Source organism: Phasianus colchicus, chromosome Z (genome assembly GCF_987193195.1).
Source record: "Phasianus colchicus chromosome Z, bPhaCol1.hap1.1, whole genome shotgun sequence".
Taxonomy (NCBI): domain Eukaryota; kingdom Metazoa; phylum Chordata; class Aves; order Galliformes; family Phasianidae; genus Phasianus; species Phasianus colchicus.
The window spans coordinates 29958255-29971561 of record NC_143476.1 but is presented as its reverse complement, the minus strand read 5'-3'; the positions used below and the strand labels follow the sequence as shown (position 1 = coordinate 29971561).

Genomic DNA, 13307 nt, shown 5'->3' with positions numbered 1-13307 from the left:
TAGGTTGGACATTAGGAAAAATCTCTTCTCTGAAAGAGTGCTCAGGTGCGGGAACAGGTCCAGGGAGGTGGAGGCATCACTGTCTCTGGAGGCATTCAGGAAACATTTCGATGTTGTACTAATGGACATGGTGTAGTGGAGAAATATTGGTGGTAGGTGGATGGTTGGACTTGATGATCTTTGGTGATTCTATGATTCTAAAAGCAGATCATCTGGCAGTGTTTTTAGATGGTGCCAATAGGACTTTTTGATCTTCTGCTGGAAGTTCCTGCTCCACCATAATGTATCCAGAAGGGAGCACACAGGTCTCTTTCTGCTCTTTCTTAGGAGAAACGTCTGTGTGCTCTGCTTCTAAATTTGATTATACTAAGCTGATCAGCTTTGCAAGTGTAAGAAGTCAATGTCTTTACAACCCTGGACTTAAAACACACTGTTTATCATCTCAATGAAGGTAGTTGCTATGCTGAGGCTACACATGAAATGGAATTAAAAACTGAAAAGAAAAATAAAAGTAAATATTTTATTTTAGTTGTATAACTGTGACCTGTGAACCCTTAGATTTTCAAAGCTGTCAGTACCCCTTCTGAAATGACTACCTATGAATAGATGAGATAAATTAAAGTAACGCTAGTTAGTGCATCACACCTGTGTACTGCTAGCTTAGTAAGGAAAGTAATTGCTTATTTTGGGGATAACCTTGAAAATTCTATAATTCATTCTATCCTAAGCTTTTAATTAATTCACAAACTCATCTACTGCTTTCTGACAGTGGAACAAGAACTGTCTGCCAGCCATACCTTCATTTTAAGCGAATGTTTATTTCTCTATTCCTAATTTTCTTAATATTTGAAATACATCTGTTCCCTTCTCCCACGCTGGATTTGAGGGTCCAGGAGATTAGAAATCTTGTGCCTCCTGTTCAAAATCAGAACAGATATCAGCATCTTCTGATGTAAGCCATCTAGAACTGGTGTGGAATACACAATGGTTGCTAATGGCTTTAAGACAAGTAGCTGTTACATTCACTCTGGATTCTGTCGAGCTTTAAATAGTTTAATGAAGCTCTCATTAGCCCAGGTCATTCCATTTGGAGGAAAGTTATTTCTATTTCCCATGATCCCATCAAAGGGGTAAGATCTGCCAATGGTACCAAATGAACTCATTTGTAAATACAGGTCCCAAGCCATGTACATCTCTTAATTACTGGGAGAAACACACCAGCTGCAAATCTGCACGTCATTGTGGTCAGCACTAACCAGTCCTCCAGAGGCTGACTATGCACAATTAATTAGAACCTTGCCCTTTATCAAGAAACCAAACGTGAAGCATGATAGGCATCATTTCAACTTTCAGCAGTGTGCTGAAAGTGATGTGAACATTTTTTATTTCAAGTGCAGTTACTAGCTGTCATTAGCTGCTGTCATGCATGAAAATAAAAATCTAAGTTATCACAAACTCAAATTGATCCCCCAAATAAATACTTTCATCATATCCATATTTGGTATGCAAATTCCATGGACAAGATTAATTGTGATATGTGGTAAAGCCTTTTTTGTGAGTTTTTGTTTTGTTTTGTTTTTTAATAAGCACCATTCGTGCTTTTATATATGCTTTGCAGCATCACTATGACAAATGAGGACAAAGAAGTGGCTTCCTCAGACATAGAAAAAGCTGAGGTGCTCAGTAAGTGCTTTCCCTCGCTCTTCACTGGGGTCAGGCTCCTCCCCATGTCTACCAGGACTCTGAACCTCTGGATTTGGGTAAAAGGAGCGGATTCCTTATTACCATAACAGTGGAACAAGTCCAAGACCTCCTCATGAAACTGAATGTATAGAAGTCCATGGGGCCAGATGATATCCATGCTAGGGTTCTGAGAGATGATCCAGCTGAGAGATGGCTGATGTGGTTGCCAAGCTGCTCTCCAGTATATTTGAAAAATCATAGCTGGCTGGTGAAGTCCCTGGTGACTGGAAAAAGGGAAACAATACTCCCATTTTTAAGAAAGGGAGAAAGGATGACCCAGGGAACTACAGGCTGGTGAGCCTCACGTCTGTGCCTGGGAAGATCATGGAGCAGATCCTCCTAGAAGCCATGTTAAGGCACATACAAGATAAAGAGGTTATTTGAGGCAGCCAGCATGGCTTCACCAAGAGCAGATTGTGCCTGACCTATCTGGTGGCCTTTTATGACGGAGTGATGGCTTCGGTGGATGGGGGAGGGGCAATGGATGTCATCTTCCTGGACTTTTGCAAAGTCTTTGACATGGTCCTTCGCCACATCCTTCTCTCTAAATTGGAGAGGCATGGTTTTGAAAGATGGACTGTTCAGTGGATTAAGAACTGGTTGGCTGGATGCAATGGAAGGGTTATGATCAATGGTTCCATGTCAGGGTGGAGGCCGATCACAAGCAGTGTCTTCCAGAAGTCAGTCTTGGGACTGGTGCTCTTCTCCATCTTCATCAGTGATATAGATGATGGCATTGAGTGCACCCTCAGCAAGTTTGCAGGTGACACCAAGCTGAGCAGTGCAGTTGATACACTGGAAGGAAGGAAGGACATCCAGAAGGACCTGGACAGGCTGATGAAGTGAGCCCATGTGAACTTAATGAGGTTCAATAAGGCCAAGTACAAGCTGTAGCACTTGGACTGGGGTAATCCCAAGTGTTTATACAGACTGGGCGAAGAAGCTCTTGGGTGCAGCCCTGTGAAGAAGGGGTCCTGATAGACAAGAAGCTGGACATGAGCCAGCAGTGTGTGCTTGCAGCCTGGAAGGCCAACTATATCCTGGACTGTATTAAAAGGAGTGACCTGCAGGGAGAGGGGGGTGATTGTCCCCCTCTACTCAGCTCTTGTGAGGCCCCATCTGGAGTACTGCTTCCAGGTTTGAGGTCCCGAGTACAGGAAGGACATGGAGCGGGTCCAGAGGAGGGCCACTAAGATGATCAGAAGGCTGGAGCACCTCTCCTATGAGGAAAGGCTGAAGGAACTGGGCTTGTTTAGCTTGGAGAAGGCTCTGGGGAAACCTCATTGTGGCCTTCCAATATTTGAAGGGAGCATATAAACAGGAAGGGGAACGGCTGTTTATGAGGGTGGATAGTGATAGGACAAGGGGTAATGGTCTTAACCTGAGACAGGGGAGATTTCGGTTAGATATTAGGAGGAAGTTTTTCACACAGAGGGTGGTGATGCACTGGAACAGGTTGCCCAAGGAGGTTGTGGATGCCCCATCCCTGGAGGCATTCAAGGCCAGGCTGAATGTGGCTCTGGGCAGCCTGCTCTGGTGGTTGGCAACTCCATAATCATTGTGATCCTTTTCAAACCAAGCTATTGTATGATTCTATGATTCTGAGATTCTATGATTCTATGATGATACATAAATGTTTCTAATGCAGTCTCTTAATAAGAAAAGAAAAAGATATTACTAACGACTTAGTGGAAAAATATTTATCTTTAAAATGCATAGAAATCATTACCAGACTGCATAGAATTGTAACACTTTTATTATCTGACAATTTTTTTTTTTGTCTTTGTAAAATGTAAACACCACAAAAGTCTTTGACAGATTACAGAGCACAACTTTCCATCTGATTTTTTTTTTGTAAATTTCTCAGTTTACTGCAAATTGAATTAACATACATTTAGATTTAATGGATAAAGCAATAATTCTATATGCCCAAAGTGTTCCAATATTAAAACCTAAAGTGTATGTTTTAAATATTTAATCCAAGTAGCATTAAAGGGACACTGTCCAACTCTTATGACAAAAAACAGCAACTCTTAACAAAAATAGTTTGAGCCAATTCTTTATATTTAAGACACATCATTTACTTAGTAGTGAACTTCTACAATACAAAAATAATTTTAAGATCCCCCAAAACTATTTTCATCTGGATTATAGCAGCAGTTTACTAACACATCCCATTTTTGGGCTATGTTCATATAAAGCTCACTTCTGATCTAGGAAATTATTTCATAGTTTTGTCAAGAAAAAAATACAAACAAAAAAACCAACAGGTAGCTGCATTTGTTGCATATACTTACTGGGCTTAAACATGGTTTAACATGGTGTTCTAACAGTAACCTGGACAGTTAAGGATCTTGTAGCTAATACCTGGCAGAGATCTAAAAACAAATGAGAGAGGAATTCTCTCCTTTTACACTGGCAAGCTTGTGAGCTTCCTGTTTAGAGTTCCGGTTTTGCGTATCTGACTTCAGGTGCCATAAGGGTAGATCAAATAAGCAAGTTACAGTTGTGTAAGAAAACAAGCTAACTGAACTCGACCTCAATCTACTGCTTAACAGTTCCAAAACTTTACTAACTGCCATACATATTGGCAGTCCTTCTGACAGAATAGGTCTCTGTTCATGTTACTGCACAGCACAGAGCAAGAGTACTGCTGGTATGATGTTGCAGATGTCAGTCACTCTTGGTAGAACATTCAGTGCTCTGTATTTCTTTGCCTATTCTGACTTTCCCACATTGTACCATACTCTCAACTGCCCATTACAAAACCCCTGGCTATTAAGGACTAAGTCTGGACTGCTACATGAATAGTACCATGTCAGTCAGCAGGGAAAAAAGGAAAACCATATGGTGAAGCTTGTTCTGTGCCTCTACACAGAATGGCTTTTGCAGATTAACATTTTGCATTCCTTTCTCTGGCAAAACGAGACCTAGGTAGACAGCTCTTAGCTTCACTTAAGACTATGGTCTATGCACTGCTTTCCATGTAATACACTGGCACAGCTAGATTTCTCCAAAAGAAAGACTGTGATCCATCAAATGATAACAAGTTTTCCAGGTGCCACACCTGTTCTGCCTATTTACATTTTGCTCTAGCTTGTAAGAGGAGACAGGCACTGCTAACAAGAATGAGGTGCATCACAGTGTATCAGTACTACTCTTGGTGAAGAACATACTCTAATGGTAAAGACAGGAATGCAGTGAACTGTGAAAGGAGAATAAAAAGGATTATGTAAGATGTTCTCCTTCACTATTTTTGCACAGCTTTTGCAGCTGGTTTCTCCAGAAAAATGCTTTTGTCCCCAGAATTTACATCTGTTATCAAGGCCACTCATTTCCACTCATCCATGCCTTAGAGCCCAAAATTTGGGCTCCCTTTCTCTTAGGTATGATGAGAGGGAAAGAAAAAAAAAAAAAAAAAAGCAGCCTTTCACATAAAGTGAAAGCCAAACAAACAAGGCTAAATTCCACTAGAATTTGGGATAAACATCTGCAATCTTTTGTAAGGAAAGTACAAATTTATATACAAAAATAGTAAAAGACAGTGTCCTTTTAAAGAAGTTAAATATATAGACTGTTAGAACAATTACACAAACTTTAACATTTTAAGAGCTTTTAAATAAGCAAGTTACAATGTCATTTAGCATTTCTCAGTGTATTCAGCTTGTTTTGGAACAGACTCAAATTCAACGCATTTTCCATAAAAACCAAATGCATCAAAACACTTCATAAGCAAACAGTAAACAGCTGAAGATACATTCATGGTGCGGAGGCAAGTGCACCAGCGGTTTAATCCAACACTGCAGTGGGGCAAGGCAATGTTACTGCCTCCATCCATTCTTCCCACAGAGCATTAACAGCCAAGCTACAATCCAGATACACAACAAGACTCTTAAACACAAATAAAGGCTTTAAGTTTATCGCAGCCTGTTTGGATCTCTCATTTGTAAATAAAGTATAAATTAAACTTTATTTAATGAGATCATCAGAAAAAAACACCACCACACCAAGCTAGGGCTCAATCCATGTTGTACAGAATAGTTAAACACATGCATTCATCAGTTCATTACTTCAGTAGCTCACAATTTCCCTAACAATGTAACTTGCACACCTCTAAACAAAATAGTTCCCTTCCTGTGACAGTGCTTATCATACTCGTCCATGGGGTACACATGTCCCCTGCATCATACTCAAAAGCTATTGTATTCATATCAAAAGGAGTTTGTGTGAGCTGACCTATCTATATCATCCAGCTTAAGAGTTTGGTCTATACCATTTCCATACATTAGTGGACTGTGCAGAAACTTTACAAAAATGCTGGAGGTGACTGCAGCAGGGGACAGCAAGCTGCAGGTGGTAACAGCTGCACCATGGCCCTTATCACTCTGCCCACAGCATCCTACATATGCATTACTCTCGTTTGCACCTGGTGGTGCTGCTCTCAGAACAAATCAGGCCTTAACATGAACTGTGTTAGGCCAAAGCCTGAGCAGAGATCAGGTGAACACTTACCATCTTAGTGCTACATCAACAAAGTTTCAGGCATGGATGTAAGAAGTCTCATTTTGGCATATACTTATCTGTCAGAAACATATCAAAAATAAAACAATATATTTCAATCACAATACCTGTGCAAACTTGCCCTGAAAAAATAGAAGGAAAAATGGCAGCTTTGGCTAAGCTACTAGCTTACGATTTTTTTCCCCACAAAAACAGGAACAGAGGAAGCAAAAATAAGGAGAATTTTTACAGCTCATCCACATCATTTTGCCAGCTCTTTCCTAAAGCATACTGCTTTTTCTTTTGTCATCATTTTCACAAGTCCTTTGGTTTCTCACTGGGAGACATAAAACACAAATGCATGCTCAGGAAGAAGTACCCCTGGAATTTGTAAGGTGAAGTGCTATGCTTGCAATGGATCTCATGGCACAAGTGGAGATTTTGTGACAAACTCCAGCTTTTGAGATATAGTTGGAAGCTAATCGATACAGCCTTTCTGCTCCAAATATGTTGAAGTGCCCAGGAAGTACCTTCTCTACAAGACCTCTGTCCACCAACTCCATCAGGCGCTGGCAGCTCACAATGTAGTCACTTATGTTGCTGTAGGGAAGCCAGTCAATCATGGATCCATCGTATACGACATCTCCACTGAATAAAATCTTGTGTTCTTGGTCATGTAAGCAAATACTTCCTCGGGAATGGCCAGGCATGTGCATGACAGTGAGCTGCCGGTCTCCAAGGCTGATTACATCTCCTGCAAACATATATGTAAGAGGGAAATGTATGCACTTATCATGCACATTAAGCACCACAAAAGAAGTACAGCCTACCCATGTGCTGATTTTTTCATATGTACCACACATGCATCAGGGCCTTTTTTTCTTGCTGTGTGCAAAAGAATTTGAAAAATACACTGGACAAAATGGTATTTTCCAGTGATTGTAATTAATAGCACAGGCTTGACCTACCTGTATTAGCTAAGCCTATTTTCATCCTATTATGCTAAACAATAGTGAATATGATGGAGAAAATAAAATTGGAAACAAACAGAAATCATCTAAGCCACAGTTCCTTGGAAAGACTGTAAAATTTTTCAGTTTATTAAAATTTATCCCCAGTTCACCTAGAACTCCACTGCAGTCAGGGCAAAATGACAGAACATAAATTGCTGGTGGAGGAGAAAGCTTTGCCTCGAAACAGGGTTGTTTGGGTTTTTTTATCATCTTGAATTAGGTACATAAAAACAGAACATTCTTCACTTTAGCTCATTTGTTCCGCCAACTTAAACATGAATGCCTTTTCATTGTATTAGCCCCCGAAATTGTACTTTCAGCAGAAAGTCAGTCCAAAAATGGAGAATTTAAGAAATTAACTGTTGTTATATTACAACTATATTACAACTGTTGTTGTAATTTTAAGTTATAATGCCAGCTTAATTATGACTGTACAATTCACAGATGGTAAATCTGTAAACTTTAGGGCTGTACAGGGAAGGAATAAGAAACCTTATTTAGAGCATGTGTGTAATAACTACACAAAGCCATTCTAAACAAGTTAACATCCAATACCACAAGCTTCATGAAATGAGGACCTGCAGGCACTGAGATTCTAAGACAACAATGCTTAGGACTGCAGTAAGCATTTCAAACTGCAAAGTCAACAAGAAAAAGCTACAAAACTTCTTGTAAGTTAGAAATCTTAAAGATATCTATCTTACGTCACAGGCAGGTATGCCTCAAATTATCTCAATACTAAGCTCCTCTGAAAGTATTTCTCTCTTGAAAGGCAGGACCTGATATGTGCTGGGACTTGAGTAGGAAGCACTGTATTCCCAGGTGATGTCAACCGCTATGCATGGGCTGGGAGCTACTGAGTGAAAACTACTTCAAGTGCTGAGGGCAGGGATGCTGCTCTTCATCCACTCACCTCCATTTGCAAAGCAAATACAGTCTGGAAGTCACTGTAGAGAAAGCATTCACCATGCTGTCCCTATCAGTAAAACTGGTTTGCAGTACAAGCTAGCAGCTAGCTACTACGAAGAAAATTTTCAGACAAACTCTCTTTTAAAGGAAGTGCCAAGAAGACTTGATAGTAGATAGTACTGGGCTAGTTTTTTGGGAAGATCTGGTATTCTGGGCTCCATCAGAAGAGGGGTGGCCAGCAGGGACAGGGAGGTGATTGTCCCTCTCAACTCTGCCCGTGTGAGGCCCCATCTGGAGTACTGCATACAAGTCTGGGGCCCCCTGCACAAGAAAGACAGAGAGCTGTTGGAGTGGGTCTAGAGGAGGGCCACAAAGATGATCAGGGGACTGGAGCACCACCCCTGTGAAGACAGGCTGAGGGGTGACCTCATTGCAGTCTTCCGGTACCTAAAAAGAGCCTATTAACAGGAGGCAAGTCAACTCTGCAAGGGTAGGTAATGATAGGACAAGGGGAAATGGTTTTAAGTTGAAGCAGGGAAGACTTCAGTTGGATATCAGGGGGAAGTTCTTTACCAAGATTGTGATGAGGTGCTGGAACAGGCTGCCCAGAAAAGCAGTGGATGCCCCGTCCCTGGAGGTGTTCAAGGCCAGGCTGGACTAGGCCCTGGGCAGCCTGTTCTATTATTACATACGGAGGTTGTGGCCCTGCCTGTAGCAGGGGAACTGGAGCATGATGATCTTTGAGGTCCCTTCCAATCCTAGCCTTTCTGTGATTCTATGATCTGTATGATCTTTGATCCAGAAAATGACTGTGAGAATAAAACGATGGTGGAGATTAAGTTTTTAGAGCAAATTGGCCCAATGGGTTTTAAACTGCTCCAGGCCCCAAGAAAGATAGCACAAAGGAACAGAACATGAAATCCAGAATTAAAATAAATGTGTGGAATATTATATATAATTCTATACATACATATCTACACAACATATTTTACTTGCAATACAATACACTTGTAAAATTACTTATGTGTAATTATTTACGTTTAAATTATATATACTTATAAAATTATATATACTTATAAAATTATATATTTACATATACGTATTATATACAAAGAAATGCAATAGGTAAAGGAAAATGCCAATTGTAGAAGACACAAGTGACTATGAAAACAGTAGGTGATAGAGCAGAACAGAAGTAGATGCAGTTTTAACTAGAACAGCCAAAGCAGCTGGTTGAAGGCTCTTGTAAGATTAGATAATGAAAAAAACTAGTGCCAGTACGTGGAACAGGCAGCGCCAGTAAGAGCTATGGCTCTGGACTCTAACAGAACAGAACTTGTGTATTTTGTGCAGTACTAGATATACTCAGATATACTTAGCCCACAGCAATTGCTCATGCATTGCCATGACATGCCATTTCCACACAGTTTGTCTCAATGAATGCTGTGCTAGAAACTTTTCTGTTACTTTGAAACTGAGTGTGCGCGCTCTCTTACATTCAGTGTATTTATTTTTTTTAATAATGCCTTCCTTTTGAAGAAAAGAACAAACAGCCTAACCTTCTGTTGACTCACTGAGCTAAATGGATCATCAGGTCTTCCTTGAAGCCTTTGGTTCTCCCTTCCCCGTGTCTAATCTGAATGATGGCCCAGTACAGCCAGGAGGAGACTGCTACCTTTGTCATCTGCAGAAGGCTGATTTAACTTGTCTGCTGTACGCACATTCTTTAGCTCCTGCTCCACCAAGTTCTACAGCTGCTTGCCAGAATAAGCTGGTTACCTACAAAATCTATCTGAAAAACTTAACAGAGGTGTGGTTTTATATATACGTACACAAACATCCGTACACACACATACATGTACATGTTACATGTATATATATCTGTAAAACAGCTTTTATATAAATAACATGTTCTTATATTCTTCAACAAGGCTATGTGCAGTGTGCAGGTATTTATACAAACTGGGAAAGCGGCCCTGCAGAGAAGGACTTGGGGGTCCTGGTGGATGAGAAGCTGGACATGAACCAGCAGTGTGCACTTGCAGCCTGGAAGGTCAACTGTGTTCTGGGCTGCATTAAAAGGAGTGACCTGCAGGGAGAGGGGGGTGATTGTCCCCCTCTACTCAGCTCTTGTGAGGCCCCATCTGGAGTACTGCTTCCAGGTTTGAGGTCCCGAGTACAGGAAGGACATGGAGCGGGTCCAGAGAAGGACCACTAAGATGATCAGAAGGCTGGAGCACCTCTCCTATGAGGAAAGGTTGAAGGAACTGGGCTTGTTTAGCTTGGAGAAGGCTCTGGGGAAACCTCATTGTGGCCTTCCAATATTTGAAGGGAGCATATAAACAGGAAGGGGAACGGCTGTTTATGAGGGTGGATAGTGATAGGACAAGGGGTAATGGTCTTAACCTGAGACAGGGAAGGTTTAGGTTAAATATTAGGAGGAAGTTTTTCACACAGAGGGTGGTGATGCACTGGAACAGGTTGCCCGAGGAGGTTGTGGATGCCCCATCCCTGGAGGCATTCAAGGCCAGGCTGGATGTGGCTCTGGGCAGTCTGGTCTGGTGGTTGGCAATCCTGCACATAGCAGGGGGGTTGAAATTCAATAATAATTGTGGCCCTTTTCAACCTAGGCCGTTCTAGGACTCTATGATTCTGTTAAACAAAACCTGTATGCTTTCCAATACACAGTTAAATAAACTATTTCGTTCTTTATACAGTTATGCCTCAGCAGTTTACAAATAGCATAGGTTAGCAGATGCCAGAACTGACTGAGGTGTGACATTGATTAGTCAGTATTAAGATGCTAGATCCTTGCTCCTAGCGTACCGCTGACTGTTATTCTAGGAAAAACGCCCTCCTCCTACAGGCACACAAATTGGGCGAGCAGAAGGTATTTCTGCACGTTTCTGCCAACCCAAAATCCAAACCCCGTGTCTGAGAGCGGTGTCCAAACGCTCCTTGATCTCCCATGCAGAGGTCATGTCCACCGCCCTCCCTTGCAGCCCCTTTCCCTCACCTTTCCCCTGCCCCCTGCTCCTGTCCTGACGCGGCTCCATGCCGCCCGCTCGGGCCCCGTCCCCGCCACCAGAGCTGCCCACCACCGTCCCCGGAAGAAGGGCACAAACCACAAGAGCCGCAGCCCACGGGTGCCCGCAGCCCGGCGCCCCGCGGCGCTTACCCTCCTGCAAGAGGCGGCTGGGCCGCACGGGCGGGACGCAGAACTGCCGCGCTCTCCAGCCGGGCCGCGGCGGCCGCGCCACCTCGCGGTCCGACAGCCAGGTGACGGCCTCGTAGTTGTCGCCGCGGAGCAGCGCGGCCGCCTCGGCGCTGTGCACCGCCACCTCCTCGAAGTGCTGCAGCCCGCCGGAGTGGTCGAAGTGGACGTGGGTGGCCACGGCCAGCAGCGGCCGCGGGCCGGCCCCGTCCGGCGGCGCCAGCAGCCCCGCGGCCCGCAGGTAGTCGGGCAGGCTGCGCAGCCCCAGACCCGCGTCGATCACCAGGTCGCGCTGCGAGCCCCGCACCAGCCAGATGTTGGCCCGGTTGCCCGACTCGTAGAAGCGTTCCTGGATCCAGAAGATGCCGCCGCCCAAGGGCTTGTGCGCGAACCACTCCAGCGCAGACATCGCGTCCGGCGCCGAGCCCGTCCGCGCGGCGGGACCGGGCGGGGCCTGGGGCGCGGGAGGGCGGGCAGAGCCGGGCCCGGCCCACTGCGGCAGCCGCGGGCGGAGCGAGGCTGCGGGTGAGTAGCGGGAGCGGAGGGGCGGCAGCCGGCGATGGGAGGGAGAGGGGCCGCGGGACGGGACGGGACGGGGGCAATGAGGGAAGAGGCTCCGAATCTTGTTGTCATCTTGCAGTGTTGTCATCGCGGTCGGTATTTCACTTCCCTGACGCGTTTAGGGGATGCAGGTGGCATCAGCGATCCCCGCATTTAAATGTCCGTGCGTTATCTGCTCTGCCATTATTTTCAGCTTCCGCTGGTTGCTCCCGTCTCAGAGAATGAACACAGCAGAAGCTGTGCTCAGAGTTGTGTGTTAATGGGAGCTGGTGCAGGTGTTTGGCTGCCACACAGGCCTGCAGCTGCTTTGGCCTCTTCTGGTGGCCTCAGAGGGTTTGCCCAGCTGCGTGAGGTGCAGCTTCTGCAGCACATACAACTTCACACATTTCAACTGTGCTTTTGCTTACCCCTGAAACTCGTCCTTTTTTTTTTTTTTTTTTTTTTTTTTTTTTTTTTTTTGTAGAGTAAATGCGACAATCTATCTGTAAATAAGGAACTTCATGCAGCCAAACATCCTTCCTAGCAGCCTTGAAGTCTTAATTTCTCATGGCAGTGTTGTCTTGCGTAGTTTGTTCTTAGACAAGGATTATAGAAACATTAAGGCTGGAAAAGACCACCTACTCCAACCCCAACCCATTACCACCGTGCTCACTAGCCATGTCCTTCAGTGCGGCATCCACATGCTTCTTGAATGGTGACTCCAACACCTCCCGAGGCAGCCTGTTCCAATACCTCACTGCTCTTTCTGAGAATATATATTTTTTTCCTAATATCCACCCTCAACCTCCCCTTAAACTTAAATTGGCTTAAAGCCATTCCATCTCATCCTGTTGTAGTTACCTGGGAGAAGAGGCTGACCCCCCTCTCACCACCTTTCTGATCATTTTAGAGAGCAGTAAGGTCTCCCCTGAGCCTCCTCCAGACTTCTCCAGTTCCCTCTACCACTCCCCATAAGGCTTGTCTCCAGACCCTTCACCATCTTCATTGTCCTAACTGATGATCTTTTGCTGGATCATCAAGTCCAGCTCCTAGCTCCACACAGGACCACACAAAATTCCAACTAATATTTCTGTGAGCAAACTGTAAAGTTATTTGTCAAAGTCACTGTTTCCTTTATGATTTCTCCTCTCATCTCTTGCTTTCATTTTATGATGTCAGTAGACTTCTGTTAGGCTACTATGCTTAAAAGAAGAGTGTTAGTAAAACTGCCTAGTTGAAATAGGATTAATTTTAAAGCCTGTTGCTTCTCATCAGAATAATTCATTATTTTAAGAAAATATTATAATTAATTTTAAAGCCAAATTTAATATATATATATATATTTAATCCAAAGAATATACCAATTTTCACACACTTGGAAATTTCCA

The 13307-nt window shown here is 43.6% G+C and overlaps 1 protein-coding gene across 1 annotated transcript; it reads right to left on the bottom strand.

Annotated features, from left to right (window-relative positions):
- Positions 1–3481: 3481 nt before the first annotated feature.
- MBLAC2 (metallo-beta-lactamase domain containing 2) lies at positions 3482–12058 on the bottom strand. Its single transcript, XM_090130803.1, has 2 exons — positions 11344–12058; positions 3482–6997 (listed from the first exon to the last, which is right to left on the bottom strand). The coding sequence occupies exons 1-2, from the start codon at positions 12026–12028 to the stop codon at positions 6609–6611; spliced, it is 1074 nt and encodes a 357-aa protein (XP_089986929.1). The 5' UTR covers positions 12029–12058; the 3' UTR covers positions 3482–6608.
- Between the last annotated feature and the right edge of the window lie 1249 nt (positions 12059–13307).